Source organism: Hordeum vulgare, chromosome 1H, assembly GCF_904849725.1.
Source record: "Hordeum vulgare subsp. vulgare chromosome 1H, MorexV3_pseudomolecules_assembly, whole genome shotgun sequence".
In the NCBI taxonomy this organism is placed as follows: domain Eukaryota; kingdom Viridiplantae; phylum Streptophyta; class Magnoliopsida; order Poales; family Poaceae; genus Hordeum; species Hordeum vulgare.
This window is the reverse complement of record NC_058518.1, coordinates 490,112,248-490,130,422: the sequence shown is the minus strand read 5'-3', so window position 1 is coordinate 490,130,422 and position 18,175 is coordinate 490,112,248. Positions and strand designations below refer to the sequence as shown.

At 40.3% G+C, this 18,175-nt stretch overlaps 1 protein-coding gene across 1 annotated transcript; it reads left to right on the top strand.

Moving 5' to 3' along the window:
* The first annotated feature begins 1,398 nt into the window (after positions 1–1,398).
* Positions 1,399–9,429, top strand: LOC123401668 (protein STICHEL-like 3). The gene is made up of 7 exons (XM_045095516.1): positions 1,399–1,521; positions 4,819–5,553; positions 5,919–6,138; positions 6,293–6,838; positions 7,761–8,376; positions 8,556–8,616; positions 9,196–9,429. The coding sequence occupies exons 1-7, from the start codon at positions 1,399–1,401 to the stop codon at positions 9,286–9,288; spliced, it is 2,394 nt and encodes a 797-aa protein (XP_044951451.1). The 3' UTR covers positions 9,289–9,429.
* Positions 9,430–18,175: the final 8,746 nt, after the last annotated feature.

Below are 18,175 nucleotides of genomic sequence, written 5' to 3'. Positions count from 1 at the left end.
ATTTTCTTGTTATTTTTTCAATGCATCATCATATAGATAGCTTATATTTGCATTGTTCAAAAAACTTTGTAGTCTCAACGATGATGCATACATGTCAACTATGGGTGTTGGGTCCAACAATTCGCATTGGTCTCGAACCAATGACATCCATTTGGACGACCATGAGTTTGAGGTGGACGAGGAGGGTGAGGGCATTGTCGAGGCGCCGAAAGGAAGAGCGGGCAATTACACCATCAACGATGACAAATTACTATGCAATACTTGGTTGCAAGTGTCGAGGGATCCATCCATTGGAGGTGATCAAAGTAGAGATGCTTATTGGGGGCGAATGAAAGAATACTTTGATGCTCAGAACGTGAGTGGAATTGACCGCTCCGAGAGATCACTTCGGTCCCGATGGTCGACAATCAACTCGGATTGTCAAAAGTGGGCGGCTGCACAAAAGGCAGTTGACAAGTTTAACCCAAGTGGCACAAATGAGGATGATAGAGTAAGTGGCATCTCATACATGTTCATCATACTTGTTTTTGGCGTCCGAAGTGCTAACTTGTTTTGTTTTTCTTGTAGTACAACATTGCACAAAACTTGTTCAAAGAAGAGACGAGGACAACCAAGAAGGGGAAGATCAAGAAAGGAAAGATCTTTACCTTGCCTCATTGCTATGAAGTGTTGAAGGATGATGAGAAATGGAAGAAGCGTGAAGATTTGGATGATTTGCATTTGAGCAACAAACGCAAGCGAACAATTGAGTTGAATGATGATGAGGAGGAGGATGATGCATCAAGTGATGACGGCAAGAGAAGCCCCACACCAAACTCGGTTTCATACTCGAAACCAAAACGACCGGATGGGTGCAAGAAGGACAAAACCGAAAATAAGAAGAGGAAAGGAGATGATGAGCTCACAAATGCTATGGAAGCTATTGTGAAGGCAAGAAAATAAGCCAACGAGGTGAGGAAAATGGCAAGGAACCAAGATGCCGCGGCCGAGGAGAGGAGGTTGGTGGCCGAGGAGAGGAGGGTGGCCGCCGAGGAGAGGAAAGTGGCATTGGAGGAGAGGAATGTGGGCATGGAGGAGCGAGCTAAGTTGTTGGAATGGGAAAAGCACTTGTTCTTCTTGGACACATCTTTGTTCAATGATGTGCAAAAGGAATATGTCAACCTTGCCCGTGAAGAAGTCTTGATTCAAAAAAGAGCCATGATCCGCACAATGGGTGGCGGTGGCCTCGGCGCCATGGGTGGCGGTGGCCTCGGCGCCATGGGAGGCATGGGTGGCTTCGGAGTCATGGGAGGCATGGGTGCACCTCCGGCCGCCATGGGAGACATGGGTGGCTTTGGAGCACCCTCCAACGCTATGGGAGGCATGGGTGGCATGAGTTTTGCTTCTCTCATCAGAGGCATGGGTGCACCTCCGGCCATGGGTGGAATGTCTTTCGATGTGCCTCACACACATACCCATGAAGATGTCGTTGAAAATCTTGCCAAGACCGTGGGAGCTACACTTGAGGCGGTGCGTGATGAGGTTAGGGAGGAAGATTCATCTTCGAAGGCGGAAGAATCATCTTGGGAAGAAGAGGAAGAAGACGAGGAAGATGATTGATGTGTTTATGTCTTGAACTTTGTTGGATGAACTTGTATTTTGAACTTGGTTTGCATTTTGAACTTGGTTGGATGAACTTGTGGGCATGACTTTTATTCATCAACTTGTTTGTGTTAAATTTCACATGTTCATTGCATTTTGATGAATGTTTTAAACTTATTTTGTGTCCAAATGCTATATATTTGCGCGCTGCTGGAGCGGCGCGCGTTACATTTTAGCGCGGCTGCTGGAACCAGCACTGCGCGACGCGCCAAACCAGACGATGGACGCGCTGCAAACATGTTTTTTGGGCGCGGCGCGAAGCGCGGTGTTGGAGATGCACTTACTCCCATTGTCCTGTCGCAGCATTTTATATGATTATATCGGTTCAATCAGGGTTCCCCAGGGCCACCTCGCGTGGGTCCAGCGATTTGGGGGCGCCTCCTAGCCGTTCGGGCCCGTGCGCCCCCACGACACATTGGCTGCGTCCGTCCCCTGGTCCGGTGCGGCGCGCCAACCCAAATCATCTCATCGTCGTGAGGATAAAACGCGCTTCAAACAGTGCCGCACGGGAGCGCGCACCGTAGTCCAATTGCTCGGTGGCCTGATGTAGTACAAGGCCAAGGCACATGTGGGGCGGGATACGATATGATACGACGAATGGATGTGGCACATCGTGTCGCCCGCGCGCACAGTACCACGCGTACTGTACCGCACGCGACGTGATGGTGCCAGTGGTATCTTTTTGAGACATTGCCGGGGCCATGGCCATGGCCCATGGGCAGCTGCTAATCAAACATCAACCATTAGTTAGCTACTCTATTAAGCGGTGGAGTGTGGTGAGTGATTACAAGTGAAGTGGAGTACAAGAGTGCTGTCAGCGTCGTCACCCGAGAGCGTGTTCCTTCTTTTTCTTTGAATGAAACAAGACATCATCATGCATAATTGCTTATCTTTCCGTGCTTTCCATAAAAACTTCCTCCTTGAGAGACTTCGGGTAGGCCACAGTACGTAAACAATAGCATTATTAGAGGAAAATATCGGCTGGGAATCACATTTCGGTCTCAGTAAACCACGATCTCGACCATCCCGATCATGTCATGCGACACAAGTAATAAAGGGCTAAAGGCCGGCGCTGAAAAGCGCTGCATGAGACAACAGAAAACTGAAGTAGGCGTGACAAACAAAGGCGTAGGCCGTGTTCCCTAGAACAAAAAGAGAGGGTTAGCAAGCGACACCCCTTTTTGAGGCCTTGATCAGCACCAAATCCGTTACTACATGCTTTTCATCTCCCTTCTCCCGTGACAAAAACGACAAAATTCACGGGTAGAAATGGTTTCCGCATTGTGCATGATACGAGAAAAAAAATATAATACTATGATGAAAAGGCATGGCGTGTCATCTGAAAAGCGAGAGCCTAAAGCATCGCTAACTTCTACTCCCTCCTTTTCGGTTTATAGGGTTCAAATCTAAAATCTCATCAACCAAGGTGAATTGTAAGTGGAGGACTCTAGTTTTAACTAATCAATAAAATATTTCTCACATATTTAATTTTCAAGGCAATAAATGTAGTATTCTCCTTCTCATTGGACTTGCATGATGGATGTAGAAAACGATGCATGCATAACCACTCATCTCTTTTCTCTAAACTCTATGAATTAAATATGGCGTGAGACTCAAAGCAATTTAACTATATTATACTCAAAATTAGCCTAATATAATGGAAATCTGAAAATTTTAAGATGAGCCCTATAAACCGAAAAGGAGGGAGTATGCTATATATAGATCAGATCATGAGATATGAGTATTATTATTATTATTTGAACCGGGAAGGCCTGGATGGCCCTTATATTTCATGTGATAAGAGGGTTACATCATTTGCTAGTACATCCATAAGGAAACCAGGAGGCTTCTCCATTCACTTTATAGTTTTAGTGGAATCACCATTTCTAGCTAGAGTATCTACTACCATATTAGCCTTCCTAGGGCAAAACAAAAATTGGATGAGATTAAAGTTTCTAGCAAGAAAGGAACACTCTTCAAAGATTGCAGCCGTCGGACAAAGTGAGTTTCCGTCACTTAACATAGTGTCAATCACATCCATGCAATCTGACTCGACGATGAGCTTGTGCAGTCCCACCTCGCTTGCCAGAATAAGTCCATTCCTGAGTGCTCGTGCTTCGACTGAACAAGCATCTTCAACAAATGGTATACCACTACAAGAGGAGTACTATTAGATAAACCGACGTTGAATTTCCATTTTTTTACAATTCAGATGTTTCCAACACCATTCAAAAATAATCAAACAAGGGAAGAACCATTTATTTTGTGGGGTCCTCGCGAAAGCCATGCCATCCGGTTGTCCATGGCGAAGGCGGTGAAATCCTTGGCGCACACTTTTCTTTTTTGGAGGCATTTTTGTAGATCTAAACCTTTTCTTTCGGTGAAAACCCCGTCCGGTTTGCCAAACCCAAACTGTCGTCAATGCTTTCGTATCATCTTTTCATCTTGGATACAACGAGGCCTGTGTGTGTTGGGAAGAGGGGGAGGGGTGGCATTGGTGTTCTTGAAGGTGTGCTTTCGGCTCCGGTTTTGATTCTCATGCTTCATGTCTCATTTCATGTGTGGACGAATTCCGAGCTTTCGATCCGAGCTCTCATCATAGCTCCTCCATCGGTGGTCCACAATACGACACAACCAACCTATAGCAACAGGACAAGCGGGGTCACTAATGGATGGGACAACATCGTAGTCAGCCCTACTAAAGTAAACAAGATTTTAATTTCCAACGATAATACTTCTTTGCCATTAAAATTATGCATCTACATTTACTTTTCCCGACGATCTTTTTAGTATGAAGGGCCATGGATTGCAACCCGAGCCGTTTAGTTTGATGAAATATTCTTTCCGAGTATGTAGAGCTTTAAGACTAGCTTGTCAACACGATTTTTCAAAACCATAGTAATGTGAAATTTCAGTATTTCTGTGCATAAGCAATGAATGTTTCAATTTTCAAAAATAATTGCGTTTTCTTCGTTTTCTTTAGAAAGATGGGGTCTGTCCTTTTTTAAATAATAAAAGATGACATTGAAATTACAACGATTTATGTATCTGTTGTGTTTTTTAATGCCAAACACATCAAAATATTTAAGGGTAATGGTTTCTTTAAAAGGGAGTGCCTAGAATTCATGTAGATGAGATATAATTTGGTCTCGTTCACCTGAAAATTAAAAACAAAAGAAGTCACGGGGCTCACAGCGTGGCCGGCACCGGAGCCTCACTCAGAAGTATGCACCCAGGACTTTCAAGGACGTTGTTGGGCAGAGCTTGGTTGTGCAGGCGCTGTCCAATGCCATTTTGAAGAGGAAGATTGGGTCCGTTTATGTCTTCTACGGGCCGCACGGTACAGGCAAGACATCGTGTGCTCGGGTGTTCGCCAAGGCGCTGAATTGTCATTCTCCTGAGCACCCTAAGCCTTGCGATACATGTGCGTCTTGTATCGCGCACAATCTGGGAAAGAGTAGAAGTTTGATGGAGATTGGGCCTGTTGGTAACATTGACCTGGACAGCATTGTGGATATCCTTGATAATGTGATCCTTTCGCCGCTACCAGCCCACCACAGGGTGTTCATAGTGGATGACTGCAACACACTGCCGCCTGATACGTGGAGTGTCATATCGAAGGTTGTCGAGCGTGCACCTCGGCGTGTTGTTTTTGTTCTCATCAGCCCAAATCTCGATCTCCCACATATAATTATGTCTAGGTGCCAAAAGTTCTTTTTCCCCAAACTGAAGGAATGCGACATTGTCAACACTCTGCAGTGGATTTGTACTAGCGATGGCTTAGATGTTGATAGAGATGCATTGAAGCTTATTGCTTCCAGGTCAGATGGGTCATTGAGGGATGCAGAGATGACCTTGGATCAATTGAGTTTGCTTGGCCAGAGAATTACAATGCCGCTTGTTCAAGAACTTGTAAGTTATCCAACAATGAGTCATATGAATTACTTGTATATTAGATGATATAGATAATTGAATAATTTCAGGCTAAACAGAAATGGTAAAGAATTCAGTAGCCGGGGAGGTTATTGCTTATATAACTCTGGAATTTGTTGTGAAGTTAAATCAACGATATCATCGTCATATACTTCAAATTTCTCTTCCAATATGTGTTACCATTTTGGCATAATGCACGAATAGTTGAGTAAGTTAGAGTTACAATTGGAAGCACCAAACTTTTTTTTTAGTAAAATACTTGTTTTTATCTATCTAAACAACACATTCTTGCATTCTAAGTACAGCGATATGATTGTCGTTTCTAATACTTCATTACCTGACAGGCTGGCTTGGTTTCTGATGATAAATTGGTAAATTTGCTTGATTTGGCACTATCTGCTGACACTGCAAACACGGTGAAAGCTTTACGTGATATCACTGAAACAGGTGTTGAGCCTTTGTCCCTAATGTCTCAACTCGCCACAATAATAACGGACATTCTTGCTGGCACCTACACATTCGCACAAGAAAGAATTCGAAGAAAATTCTTCAAACGTCCAACCTGTAAGCAACAATATTCCTGTTTATCTATTTATTTATTACTTTGAAAGGATTTTATAGTAGGGGATAATTTGCACCTGAACCATGCATTACATGGAAGTCTACTACTGTAAATGTTATGTTTTCACATTGTAATTTTGTGTTGCACTGATTACAGTATCAAAGGAGGATATGGAAAAACTGCGCCAGGCCTTGAAAACACTCTCTGAAGCTGAAAAACAATTGAGGGTCTCTAATGATAAGATGACCTGGCTTACAGCTGCTCTGCTCCAGCTTGCTCCTGATAAACAGTATATACTGCCAAGCTCATCGACAAGTACAAGCTTTAACCAGGGTTTGTCTACCTACCCTGACGGTGATATAGCAAGGAACTCTACTACAAATCATAAAGAAATATATGCTGGTCCGCATGGGTTATCAAGAACACCTGACCAGGAAAATCAGCAATACAGAAATGCCAATCTAGGGATTTGTTCTAGCCATGTCACGGCAAACACTTACCATGGTGGCAGGAGACTCAGGGAACATACACCAGATGGACATGTGTTGTCAACAAGTGCTACCAGAATCAATGAAGGATCTAAATGTAGCAAAACTGACAACGAGATGATTTGGCAAGCTGTTCTAGAAAATGTTCAGTCAGATTCGTTGAGAAAAATGATGGCTAAAGAGGGACGGGTGATTTCTGTTAGCCTTGGCACAGGTAAGATTCCCTCTTACTCCATTTCAGTTTGTATTATTTGACACCATGTCAAGATTTCATGGCAGAGTATGATTATTTGACACCATGTCAAGATTCCCTCTTACTCCATTTCAGCTTGTATTATTTGACACCATGTCAAGATTTCATTGCAGAATATGCCTATGGAAAACTTTGTTGTTATCATTGTTAATGTGCAAGCGTGCTGCATATACTCCCTCCATTCCTAAATATAAGTCGAGATTCCACTACGGACTACATACGGAGCAAAATGAGTGAATCTATACTCTCCATTCCTAAATATAAGTCTTTTAAGAGATTCCACTACGGACTAAATGCGGAGCAAAATGAGCGAATCTATACTCTAAAGTATGTCTATATACACCCGTATGCAGTCCATAGTGAAATCTCTTAAAAAGACTTATACTCCCTCCGTCCGGCACCCGTATGCAGTCCATAGTGAAATCTCTTAAAAAGACTTATACTCCCTCCGTCCGGAATTACTTGCCACAAAAATGAATAAGAACGAATGCATCTAGAACTGAAATACATCTTGATACATCCATTCCTCCGACAAGTATTTTCGGACGGAGGGAGTATTTAGGAACGGAGGGAGTATAATATAATAATATATTAGAAGTGATTTGCATTTATATGTTAGTATTGGGTCACCATGTAATTTAGTGGAATTTGTTATCTTGGTTATTGTTAGATGTATACATTGCTTCTAGGCCACTGTCAATCTTCTCTAGGTACGGAATATGTGATGCTAGTTATTCAAGATTGCTAACAAGTTTAAAACCGTGTTAAAGTAACTCTGAAACACATAAAGAAAATTTTAACCAACCAAACACTAAATTGTGCCATTGTAAGGATATTGTTTCAGTAATCATTGTTCTTACATTTTGCTCTTTTCCTCCTGCAGCGCCAACTGTGCAGTTAATGTTCAGTTCTCATGTGAATAAGTCCAAAGCTGAAAAGTCCAGGGGTCAAATTTTGCAAGCATTTGAGTCTGTCCTTTCTTCTGCTATAATACTGGAAATCCGCTATGAGTCGAAGGATGGCGGAGAAGGTGTTGAGGATACCTATTCCAACATCGCTTTAACAAGGTCTTTCACGAAACATAGTTCAGTTTCTTCTGGAGGTGAGAATTTAGTTAGCAGGCTCCAGAAAGGCAGAGTAGCCCCGGGTACTAGCTCAAATCAGACAAGATGGATGCAATCTGATCCACACATATTGACTGAAGGTGAGATTATTGAAGTGGGCCCTTCTGAAATGGAATGGTACGGGGAACCAGATGCTGTTGCCTCAGATAAAAGAAGAGGTGTGTGGGTAGCAGCCTTATCACCACAAGACCAAGGAAATATAGGTCCTCGAGGAGGAACAAATGTGAATAATGAACATGATAGACAAAAAAACATAGTAAGAGGTAAGGTATCTCTTGCTCATGTTATTAACAAGGCGGAAGCTTGTTCTCAACAAGGAGGCTGGTCAAGACAAAAAGGCATGTCAATAACAGAAAAGTTAGAGCAAGAGAATTTGTAAGTAATGCCATACTACAACCAATTAAATCTATTCATACAAATTACTTTAAACCTTAGCATGCAATATTATAATGGAGCCTGGGTTAGATCCTGTAATTCCGTTCAACATAATTGAAATGTTAGAATTTCCCTTTTTTGATCCTAGATATGATGATGGACTGTTTATCTATTTGCAGGAGATTAGAGCCTAGGTCGAGTCTGCTTTGTTGGAAAGCTTCGAGCACTACTAGACGGAAGGTAATGACCTGGGATCACACCAACTCAAAACTTCAGTCCTATGGTAGTTTATATATTTTTCATTCCCCTAAGTAACCTAAGCTTGGGCTCTGTATAAGACACATGGCATGATAGTCGTCTGTTGAAAAGTAGTCATTTGTATAATTGTATACAATATAAGAGATAATTGCCAGTAACCAAGGTTATATATGTTTTGCAACATATCAAGTCTGGATAGCTTGAAATTAACTTTTGTTGAAGAGTTATTTTCTTTAGGGATCACCATTCATACCGCTGACTCATTGACAATGGTAGAATGTATGCATCCAAAAGACAAAATAAGTGAATTGTGGCTTCAAGGGAGTGCCAGATAGTAACAGTAGAGTTCTTTGTAAAACGATCATCTTCAGCATGAGATCCTAGTTTTATACTGTCTGGAAAGTGGCTGTATGTCATGGGATACATGCATTTCTTCTTGATCAAATGATAATAGAATAGTTTTTTCTCTCGAGAGAATGTGATGGTATATTTGCACATAATATGTGTCTTGTCAGCCATAATTTCTCCTCCTTGTTGAGTGACACTGTCATTTCGCTGCAGCTCTCAGCATTGAAGATCAGGACTCGAAGATCACGAGCTCTATCAAGGCTCGTCTTGTGCGGGAGGTGCATTTCAGTGAAATCTCCAAGATAACATGCTGATGCCGAGGTCCACCAGATTTTTCATGTAGCTAAATTGATCTCTGTGGTTGATTCTCTGTAATTGTAGCAATATGTAATGTAGGTTATTCTGTACATCGTTTAACATGTAGAAGAATGAGCGAAATTTCCATCATGTCCATTCTTTTCCTTGAAATTGTTTGAAATGCCAACGACGAGCCATTGCTAGGATGTATTGCGCCGCGGCGACTATATCTCACATTAAGCTAGCTGGAAAGATCTCTCACTGAAGGATTTCTTTCTCCAGCGTAGCAACTTGGCCGGCCCATTAGCACACACTTAACAAATGAAATAGTGGAGAAAAAGGGAAAGAAACCATGGTTATAACCCATGTCTCCTGGATAGTTGCTAGCGATGCGTGCCACTGGGTCTATGGCAGAGTTCGTGGTGAAACTATAGGTGTGACCTACTTGAGGTAAAAGAGCTGGTTTTCTCCACCAGTTTCTTTATCTATTGTCACTGTTTTTTCTATTTTCTTTTTTCCCTTGTTTTTTCTTGGTTTTCAATGACATCTTTTTTTGATTAGTTGTTTCTTTCTTATTTTTTCTTTCTCTTTTTTGTTTTCCCTCGGTTTTCACTGTTTTTCACTACACATTTTTGGTATATATAATACATTTTTCTAATTCATGTTTCACATTTTTTAAATACAAGATCAACATTTATTGAGTATCTGATCAACATCTCTATACATATTTAAATTTTTCGAATGCTTGATTGAAAACTTTCAAAGACAAGGTTAACATTTTTTGAGTACATGGTCAACATTTTTTCTGTAGACATTTAACAATTTTCAAATACAAGATTAACATTTTATGATACATGGTTAAATTTTTTCTATACATATTTAATATTTTTCAAATACAAGTTTAACATTCTTTGAATGAATAGCCAACATTTTTTCTATACACATTTAATATTTTTTAAAGACAAGTTTAACATTCTTTGGATATATGGTCACCATTTTTCTATATATATTTAACATTTTTCAAATAAAAGTTTACATTTTTTAATACATGGTAAACATTTTTTATATACTTATTTTGCATTTTTCAAATATAAGTTTATTATTTTTTGAACACTTGTTCAACATTTTGAAAAATGATTGGATTAAATGTTTTTCAATACATGTTCAACATTTTTTCTATACATATTTCAGGTTGTATATTTTTTGTATCTATGATAATTTTTATATACACATTTATCTTTTTTCTAAATGCTTGATTAATATTTTTTGAAATGTTTTATGTAATTTTTTTTAATATAGAATATATGGAAATATGAATAAAGTAAATGAAAACAGAAAATAGAAAAAATAAAAGGAAAATTGAGAATATGGCGTGTGGCCTGTGATCAGCGGTGCGATTGGCCGGCCCAGTATGGAGCTCGCCTTCGAACAGACTTCCTCTCATCTCGTTGTTGGCGAGACATATGAGCGAACGTATGGCACACCTACATGTTAAATGAAAGCAAATCATGTTTAGACTCAACAAACTACATGTTAACATCTTTTTCCTAAACATGGACAAAGAGAGTAAGCAAGTTTTCATATAATTTGTGGAAGTCGAGACTTTAGTCTGAAACCTCTTGGTTACAATACCATGTTAAGGCCTTGTTTTGTTAATAGGATAGGAATATTATAGGATTAGTAAAATCATAAGAAGTGAGATCAGATTCATGTCAATTACTACAGGAAAGAGATGCCATTTGATCCTCAGATCCATCTCAATTCCTACAGGGAAAGAGATGCCATTTGATCCTCAGATCCATCTCAATTCCTACAGGGAAAGAGATGTCGTTTGATCCTCACACTCATCTCAATTCCTACAGGGAAAGAGATGCATTTGATGCATATGATAGGAATTTTTCACTGAGTCTAGACTAACTTTTTTTGTTTGAAATGTGAAGAATTGGTTCGTATCCTATATAGGAATACAAATCTATTCCTACAAACCAAATAGCTTCAGAGAAAATTTTCTTTGAAAATCCTATCTTATGAAATTCCTAGAAGATTCATACAAACCAAATGAGGTCTAAGTTTCATGTACTAACTTACGAAAATTTGAATCAAAAGTCCATTTGTTATGGACAAAGTTGACCAATTTATATATACTACAAAACTTCCGTCGCAGGACAACCGATATGTGATTAAGGACTTGCTTCCTCACAAATAAAAATTTAAAACGAAGGACTTACTTTATTATAAGAAAGCGATAAAAAAACTAAAGACTTACTTTATTCTCAAAAAAGGATACAAAACTAAGGGCTTACTTTGTTCTTATGTTTAGCGTGTAGAGACGTCTCAAATCACTCTTCCTATTTAGTCCTTCGTTTTAACTCCCCCAAATATGGACTCTCATTGGTCCTTGATAATGCAATTGTTGTGTTGCTGTTCTTCAAAGTTGTCTTGTTCATCCTTATGAGAGGTACTAAATGCATGTTGTCCTTTTGTTGATCACCAAATTTATTTGATAAATCAGCAATTATTTTTTCTTGTTTCTAATCTTTGAGTGACTAGGAGGTATATAGGCAACTAATTAATGTGAGGGTCATGGTTACCCCTATTGGGTTGTGATAGAAGTGCCACAAACACCACATAGCAGTTACCACATCCTCTATAACACTAAGCTCCTTAGTGTTAAAGAGCTCACATTCAATTGAGGTCTTTAATTAGAATTGTGTTACCTGATTTTGACTGGGTTAACAATTTCTCAAAGCCCTCTCATTCGGTTGTTTTATACTATACACCACGTTTTCAAATTTGATGGCCTCACAATTAATTGACGTATTCAATTTAGAATTGAGTCATACGATTCTGACCGGGTCGACAATTTCTCAAGCTGTCCAATTCAATTTATTTAATTCACTATGTTCCCTAGTTTTGAAGCTCTTTCATTCAAATGAGGTATTCAATTTTGAGTTTGGTTTACGATTTTGTCGAGGCCAACTAATTTTGGAATCAATTAGCAATGACCGTCCTATAAAAATATTAATCATATGCATCCTCCCACTACCTAGAAAAAAAGCACCACCATGTGATATTGTAGCACTAATATAGTACATGCAAGCACCGGCATATTTTTTTCTCACATAAATATAGGTCGGTTAGCGGATAACACAGGCACATCAAGAAAGGTGCACCAAATCACCGCATTATAAATAAAATAAAACATACTCTATCACCCCCCTCACCTGCCAAATTAAATATTCCATCAGTTCCAAGATATGAGGGGTATTAGTTCTTGGGAAGTCAATTTCTTTAACTTTGACTAAGTTCACAACAAAATATCGACACCACAATATGAAACAAAATAAAATTCATTTTACGATGAATCTAAAAATACTAATTTTCTATTATATATTTTGGATATATTTCTCACAATTTTTCTGAAATTTAAAAGGTTTGACTTCTTATAAAAGTAATACACCTTATATTTTGAAGCAGAGTGATTTTTTTAAGAAACCCAACAACACAAACGATGCAGCAAGGCGAGTTCAACCCTTCCAGTTTTATATGAATCCTGTATTATATTTGTGTTATATTGTGTTCTCTCACCATCTTCATGTCACGAAGGTTAAAGAATGCTTTAGAGTTCCAAGTTGAGACAAATAAGCGAGGGCCTGAACAAGGAGATATCATGGTCTAACAAATAGCCCTCCTTCAGGAGAAGATCCACATTAAGGAGGCTAAGGATATGAGGATCTTGCCTACATTTTACTAAACATTGTTTAGTTTCTCAGAGAAATGAGAATCCCCCCCGGCTCCATCCGGTAAAAAACTAAACCCTCTAGACATCATGTGTAATAAAACCCTTAACTTGTAGGCCTTTGTCATACGCCCATACCTCACATGTGGCTTATTTTTCTAACTAGATATATTCATATGAATTTTGTAGTTCTATCGCTAGATATATCGAGATCATGCTCATATTCACGACAATAGTTCTCCCCCTTGTAAACTGACGCATCTTTGTGGAATTGGAAATAATCTCGAGGTATATGATTTGAGAGAGAAAGGGGGAGCTAGCAACTCCCATGTAAGTGCCCTGATTGGGGCCACCGAACCAATGACTTTGTTTTGGCCCTGATACTTTGCGCCATAATAATATGAAGGGGATTTGTGGTTGTTAGAAAGAGATAATGAGATTATGGCACTGACATGTGATTGTAGCACTCCTCATTGAAGGTTAGGGCACACATATAATGATATCTATCACGGCTCTACCTTTTGTGGAAGCCCACTTTCGAGATACTCAAGATAAAAGAGAGGTGGATACAGAGGGCCAATTTATTACATGTAGCTAACTTGATCCTCATGATGCATTATCAAGATAAAACAGAGGTGGACACAGAGGTTATTCTGAATAGCGTTTAACCTATAGAAGAATGAAAGTAACACCATCAAGCCCATTAGTTCTTCTCTGAAAACCCAAACACTAGCAAATCTCATGCTACATAACATTGTTTACGAACCACATACTCATTAATCATCACAAAAGAACACAAACATACAAGCCAACTTACTTTGCAGGATAGGTCACCTTTTTGGATCAAAATTCATGAAGCAGATGAGGCAAATGGCAATGCAATTCTTATTTGGCGCACACAAGTAAATAGCTAGCCCCACCACACACTCACCAGGCTACCACCACCATAGGTATCTGCCACCGTGCTAAAGGAGAATCACACCATGAGTCACATACATCGGTAAATTTACCATGTGTTGATAAGACAAAGCTCGTTGCCTTTTATTTTCAAATTATTCATTATGCTTGTTAGACATTCTGAAGTTCTCAAAATTGTCGACGGACACATTTTGCTCCTTGGCCTCACATATATACCACATCATCAACCTCTAGATAAGGATCTTTAGCTGACATATGCTCTAAGTCCGGTCGCCTATTCCTGGGCATGCCACTTTCTTTGCCGGTAGTCTTTCCATTGCCCCGCCTTTCGAATGTGCTCCTGGAATAGATCCAATGTCCTTGTTCTCTAGCTATTTACTTCCTATGTTGCTACTTCTTGTTTCGTGTTAGAACTTGCTAGCGTGCTTCTTATTTCACTCTTAATTGCTTTACCATTGCATGCTAAATAATCAAATAAATAAATAAATCAATGTGTTAGTGGAAGATATCGAAATGACTTTTTACAACATGGAATTTACAAGCAAACACTGAGTAAAAAGATATGCAAAATCCAATCCGAAATAAGAAAGTAGTATGCAATTTTTTTTCTAACTTGACGCGTCCTTCAGATCTCTGGTATATTTAGATAGATTTTTTTGTGATGAGTTATTGATAACCCACAAGTATAAGGGGTCTTTTGTAGCCTTTTTCGATAAATAAGAGTGTCAAACCCACCGAGGAGCTACAGGTAGAACAAATATTTTCTCAAATTCTATCGACCATCGATACAACTCTACGCACACTTATCGTTTGCTTTATCTAAAACAAGAATAAAACTAGAATTACTTAGTAGGTGTAATAGATAGGTTTGCTAGCTAATAAAGAACAAGTAAATAAAAGTTAGGTGCTATTTTGCAAGAAAATAAAGAACATGAAAATAAAAGTTAGGGGATGTTTAGTAGAAAGCTTTTTGTGTAATGCAAGAAAAAGATTGTCCATAGGCAATTGAATATAACATGATAGATACTTGTTATGTGCAATGAGGGAGAGACATACACTAACACATTTTCCGTACTTGGATCATATGCACTTATGATTGGACCTCTAGCAAGCATCTGTAACTACTAGAAATCGTTAAGGTAAATTCAACCATGGCATTTAACACCAAGTCCTCTTTACTCCCATACGCGCACAACTCCCTTACTTGGGTGTAAGTTTCTGTCACTCTCGTCACCCACTATAAGCGAATCATGAACATATTACAAACCCTCCAGCGTGTATCCTTCACGTGTGCGCCTCACGGAAGGCACCTTCTGATAGCACCATATCAACACAAAACTCATATCGATAACATCATATTACAATTAACCCTTAGGACAAAACTGATCCACTCAAACATCATAGGATAGCGACATATCATTGTGAAATAGTATGTAGTGTTGAGCACAATGTTTAAGTAAAGAGTTACAATGGAAAAGAGCTGTTACACCGCTGCATAGAGGGGGAGAGAGTTGGTGTTGACGGCGGCAAGATTGTTGATGTAGATCACCGTCACACTCCTTGCCCCGGCGGCACTCCGTCGCCACCGGAAGAGAGGGGGAGAGAGCCCCCCTCCTCCTTCTTCTTCCTTGGCCTCCCCCTAAATGGGAGGAGAGTTCCTCCTCTGGTCCATGGCCTCCATAGCCCCTCCGAGATTGGATCTCCCTCTCTGTTCTCTTCTGTTTCGCGTATTTGTTTTTTGGCCCTTCATTGTTTTTTAAATTCCTGAAGATCCACAACTCCGATAGGACTGGAATTTTTACACATTTTTTCCATAAATTATCTTTCTTGTGCCGAAAGAAGAGCCCCAAGTGACTCATGGTGTGGCCACTAGAGGGCAGGGCGTGCCATGGGGTATGAGCCGTGCCCTGGTGGGTACTGGAGGCCGTGGGCCTCCGTTTACGTTGATTCCACCTCCCAAAAATCACATATATTCCAAAATAATTCTTCGTAAATTTTTATTGCGTTCGGACTTCGTTTGAGATGGATATTCCGCGAAACAAAAAACATGCAACAAACAGAAACTGATACTTGACACTGGATCAATATGTTAGTCCAATAAATCATATAAAATGTTGCCAAAAATATGTAAAAGTTGTATTGTATTAACATCAAACAATTAAAAATATAGATACGACGAAGACATATCAGCTATAAAAGTTGGTGTGGCTTTACTCACAACATCAACTTTACATGGAATCTATATCTATTTTAGTTTATTGGAGTACAATGGTGGTAAGGTAAAATCATCTCAGGTGAATACATAGATTTTTTTTTGAAAAAGAGGATTACACCAGGCTCTGCATCAAGCAATGCACACAACCAAAGGTGGATATATAGATGGATTAATAAATCAAAAACTAAAAAAAAGGGTAACAATGCAACAACAATTCAACAAGCACAATATTTCTGTAAAAAGTTTAATAGGTACAATGGTGGTAAAGATCAAGTATATCAATGAGTGAGAACAACAAGTCTTGCTTGAATTGTTTTTCCAATGTCTCTCACCCGAAGGAATTGTCACGTTCTTGGATTTCTCTTTCCCTCAAAGATGTAAAGCTTGGACACTTGGGGTAAAAGGAAAGCAAAATCCAACACAAGAAAATAATATGTATGCCTTCATTTTGTAGCTTCACATCCTACATGTAAATCTTGCCTCTTGATGCTCCATTAAAGAAAAATGTAAAGCTTACCTGTTGGATCACAGTCACCGGCCAGAATGCAGAGCAGCTGAGGTGAATCGCAGGGCAATTCTCCTTTGGCACGCACGACAGGGCTAGCTTCCCTGGAGCTTCTTCAGCTGCACGATCACCTGACTAACTTCTATCATCAGTACACGCATGCCACCGTGCCAAAGGAGAAGCGCCCTGGGATTCACACGCCACAACACAGGACCAAATTTGCTCGTCTCACCGCATGCCTTGCTCAGTGTGGATGATGAAAACATTCTGAGCCTCGGCCTCGCTTATATACCGCACTATTGAGCTCGAGATATGGATCTTCGGACAGCATATCCTCAGAGGCCGATCGACTATTCCGGAGGGACCTGCCTTTTTCTTGCCGGTGGTCTCACCATCGTCCCCGCTTTGGAATGTGCTCCAGGACCTCCTCGTCGCTTAGCCCTGCCTCTCCTGATGTGAAGCAGCGAAACGTCAACGCATTTGATGCCAGATATCAAGAGATTTTGTTCTTGCATTTTCTACCTAGATAGCTAGCTTTTTAACGGAGCTGTTGCTGTTGAACTACTCACCGTGGCATTTCAAATAGACCAACAGAATAAACTAGCCAAGCAGGCGAATCACTGGAAGGAATTTCAAGAGTACAAGGAGTTAGAAGATGCCCAGGCATTATCAGAAAAGAACAAGATAAATGCCGACAAGAAGAAATATCACCACAAGCTGGGGCCAGGGGGCTATGAGACTGCCATCCCAAAGTGGGATAAGAAAGAGCAAGATTTGATAGATAAAGGCATCGTACCTGAAACACTCCGTGATGAGTGGGAATTGAGAGCAAGAAATTGATTCCTTGCGCATGGCGGGTCGTACGACGAAACAACAGGGGACATCATCTGCAATGACGATCTTAGGATACCCAGGGAGAATTGGAAAAAGATAGTGAAAGAAATTAAAGAGGGACAAAGAAAGTTCACTGCAGATAGAGATAAAGATTTGCTCACACTGGTCCTCGGTAATGACGAACATGGAGGACGAACGCGAGGCTTCTGTCCTTCTTACCCGTGGTGGCTTGGGTTTGCCAGAGACCAAGACACTTACAGAAGCCGAGAGAGAGCAAAGAAGCGGCAGCAGGATGAGGAGAATGACAAGTTCAACCAGTTGCTTGCCAGGATTAACGAGCAACAGAAGAAGATTGATGAGATTAGAGGAGTACCGCGCCAGGAAGATCCTGCACTTGATATTACTGGCGCCCCATCTAAGCGGAAAAGCAGCGTGGCTGAATCTGAGGCCCCGCCCGACGATGAACGAAGAATGATAGAGGGCGGTCCCGGCTACCCCGTGGATGGAATCAAGGAGTCAACATCATGCGAACTCCATCAGAAATTCAAGAACATATGCATGAAGGTAGCCGTCGGACAAGCTTTACCTTCTGGCCCTGATGCACGCTGGCATGGCCGTGAGATTCCAGCTGGCTTTGCTAAAGTCGGGGTGGATGAAATCATGACGGGGTTTAATGATATGGAGC

What these genes read in the sequence shown, in the direction of transcription:
- LOC123401668 (XM_045095516.1), top strand. Translation starts at nt 1,399, where the DNA reads ATGGGTGCACCTCCGGCCATGGGTGGAATGTCTTTCGATGTGCCTCAC. An exon ending in TTCTGTTAGCCTTGGCACAG is followed by an intron (nt 6,839 to 7,760) that starts GTAAGATTCCCT and finishes TTCCTCCTGCAG; the next exon opens with CGCCAACTGTGCAGTTAATG. An exon ending in AAGTTAGAGCAAGAGAATTT is followed by an intron (nt 8,377 to 8,555) that starts GTAAGTAATGCC and finishes ATCTATTTGCAG; the next exon opens with GAGATTAGAGCCTAGGTCGA.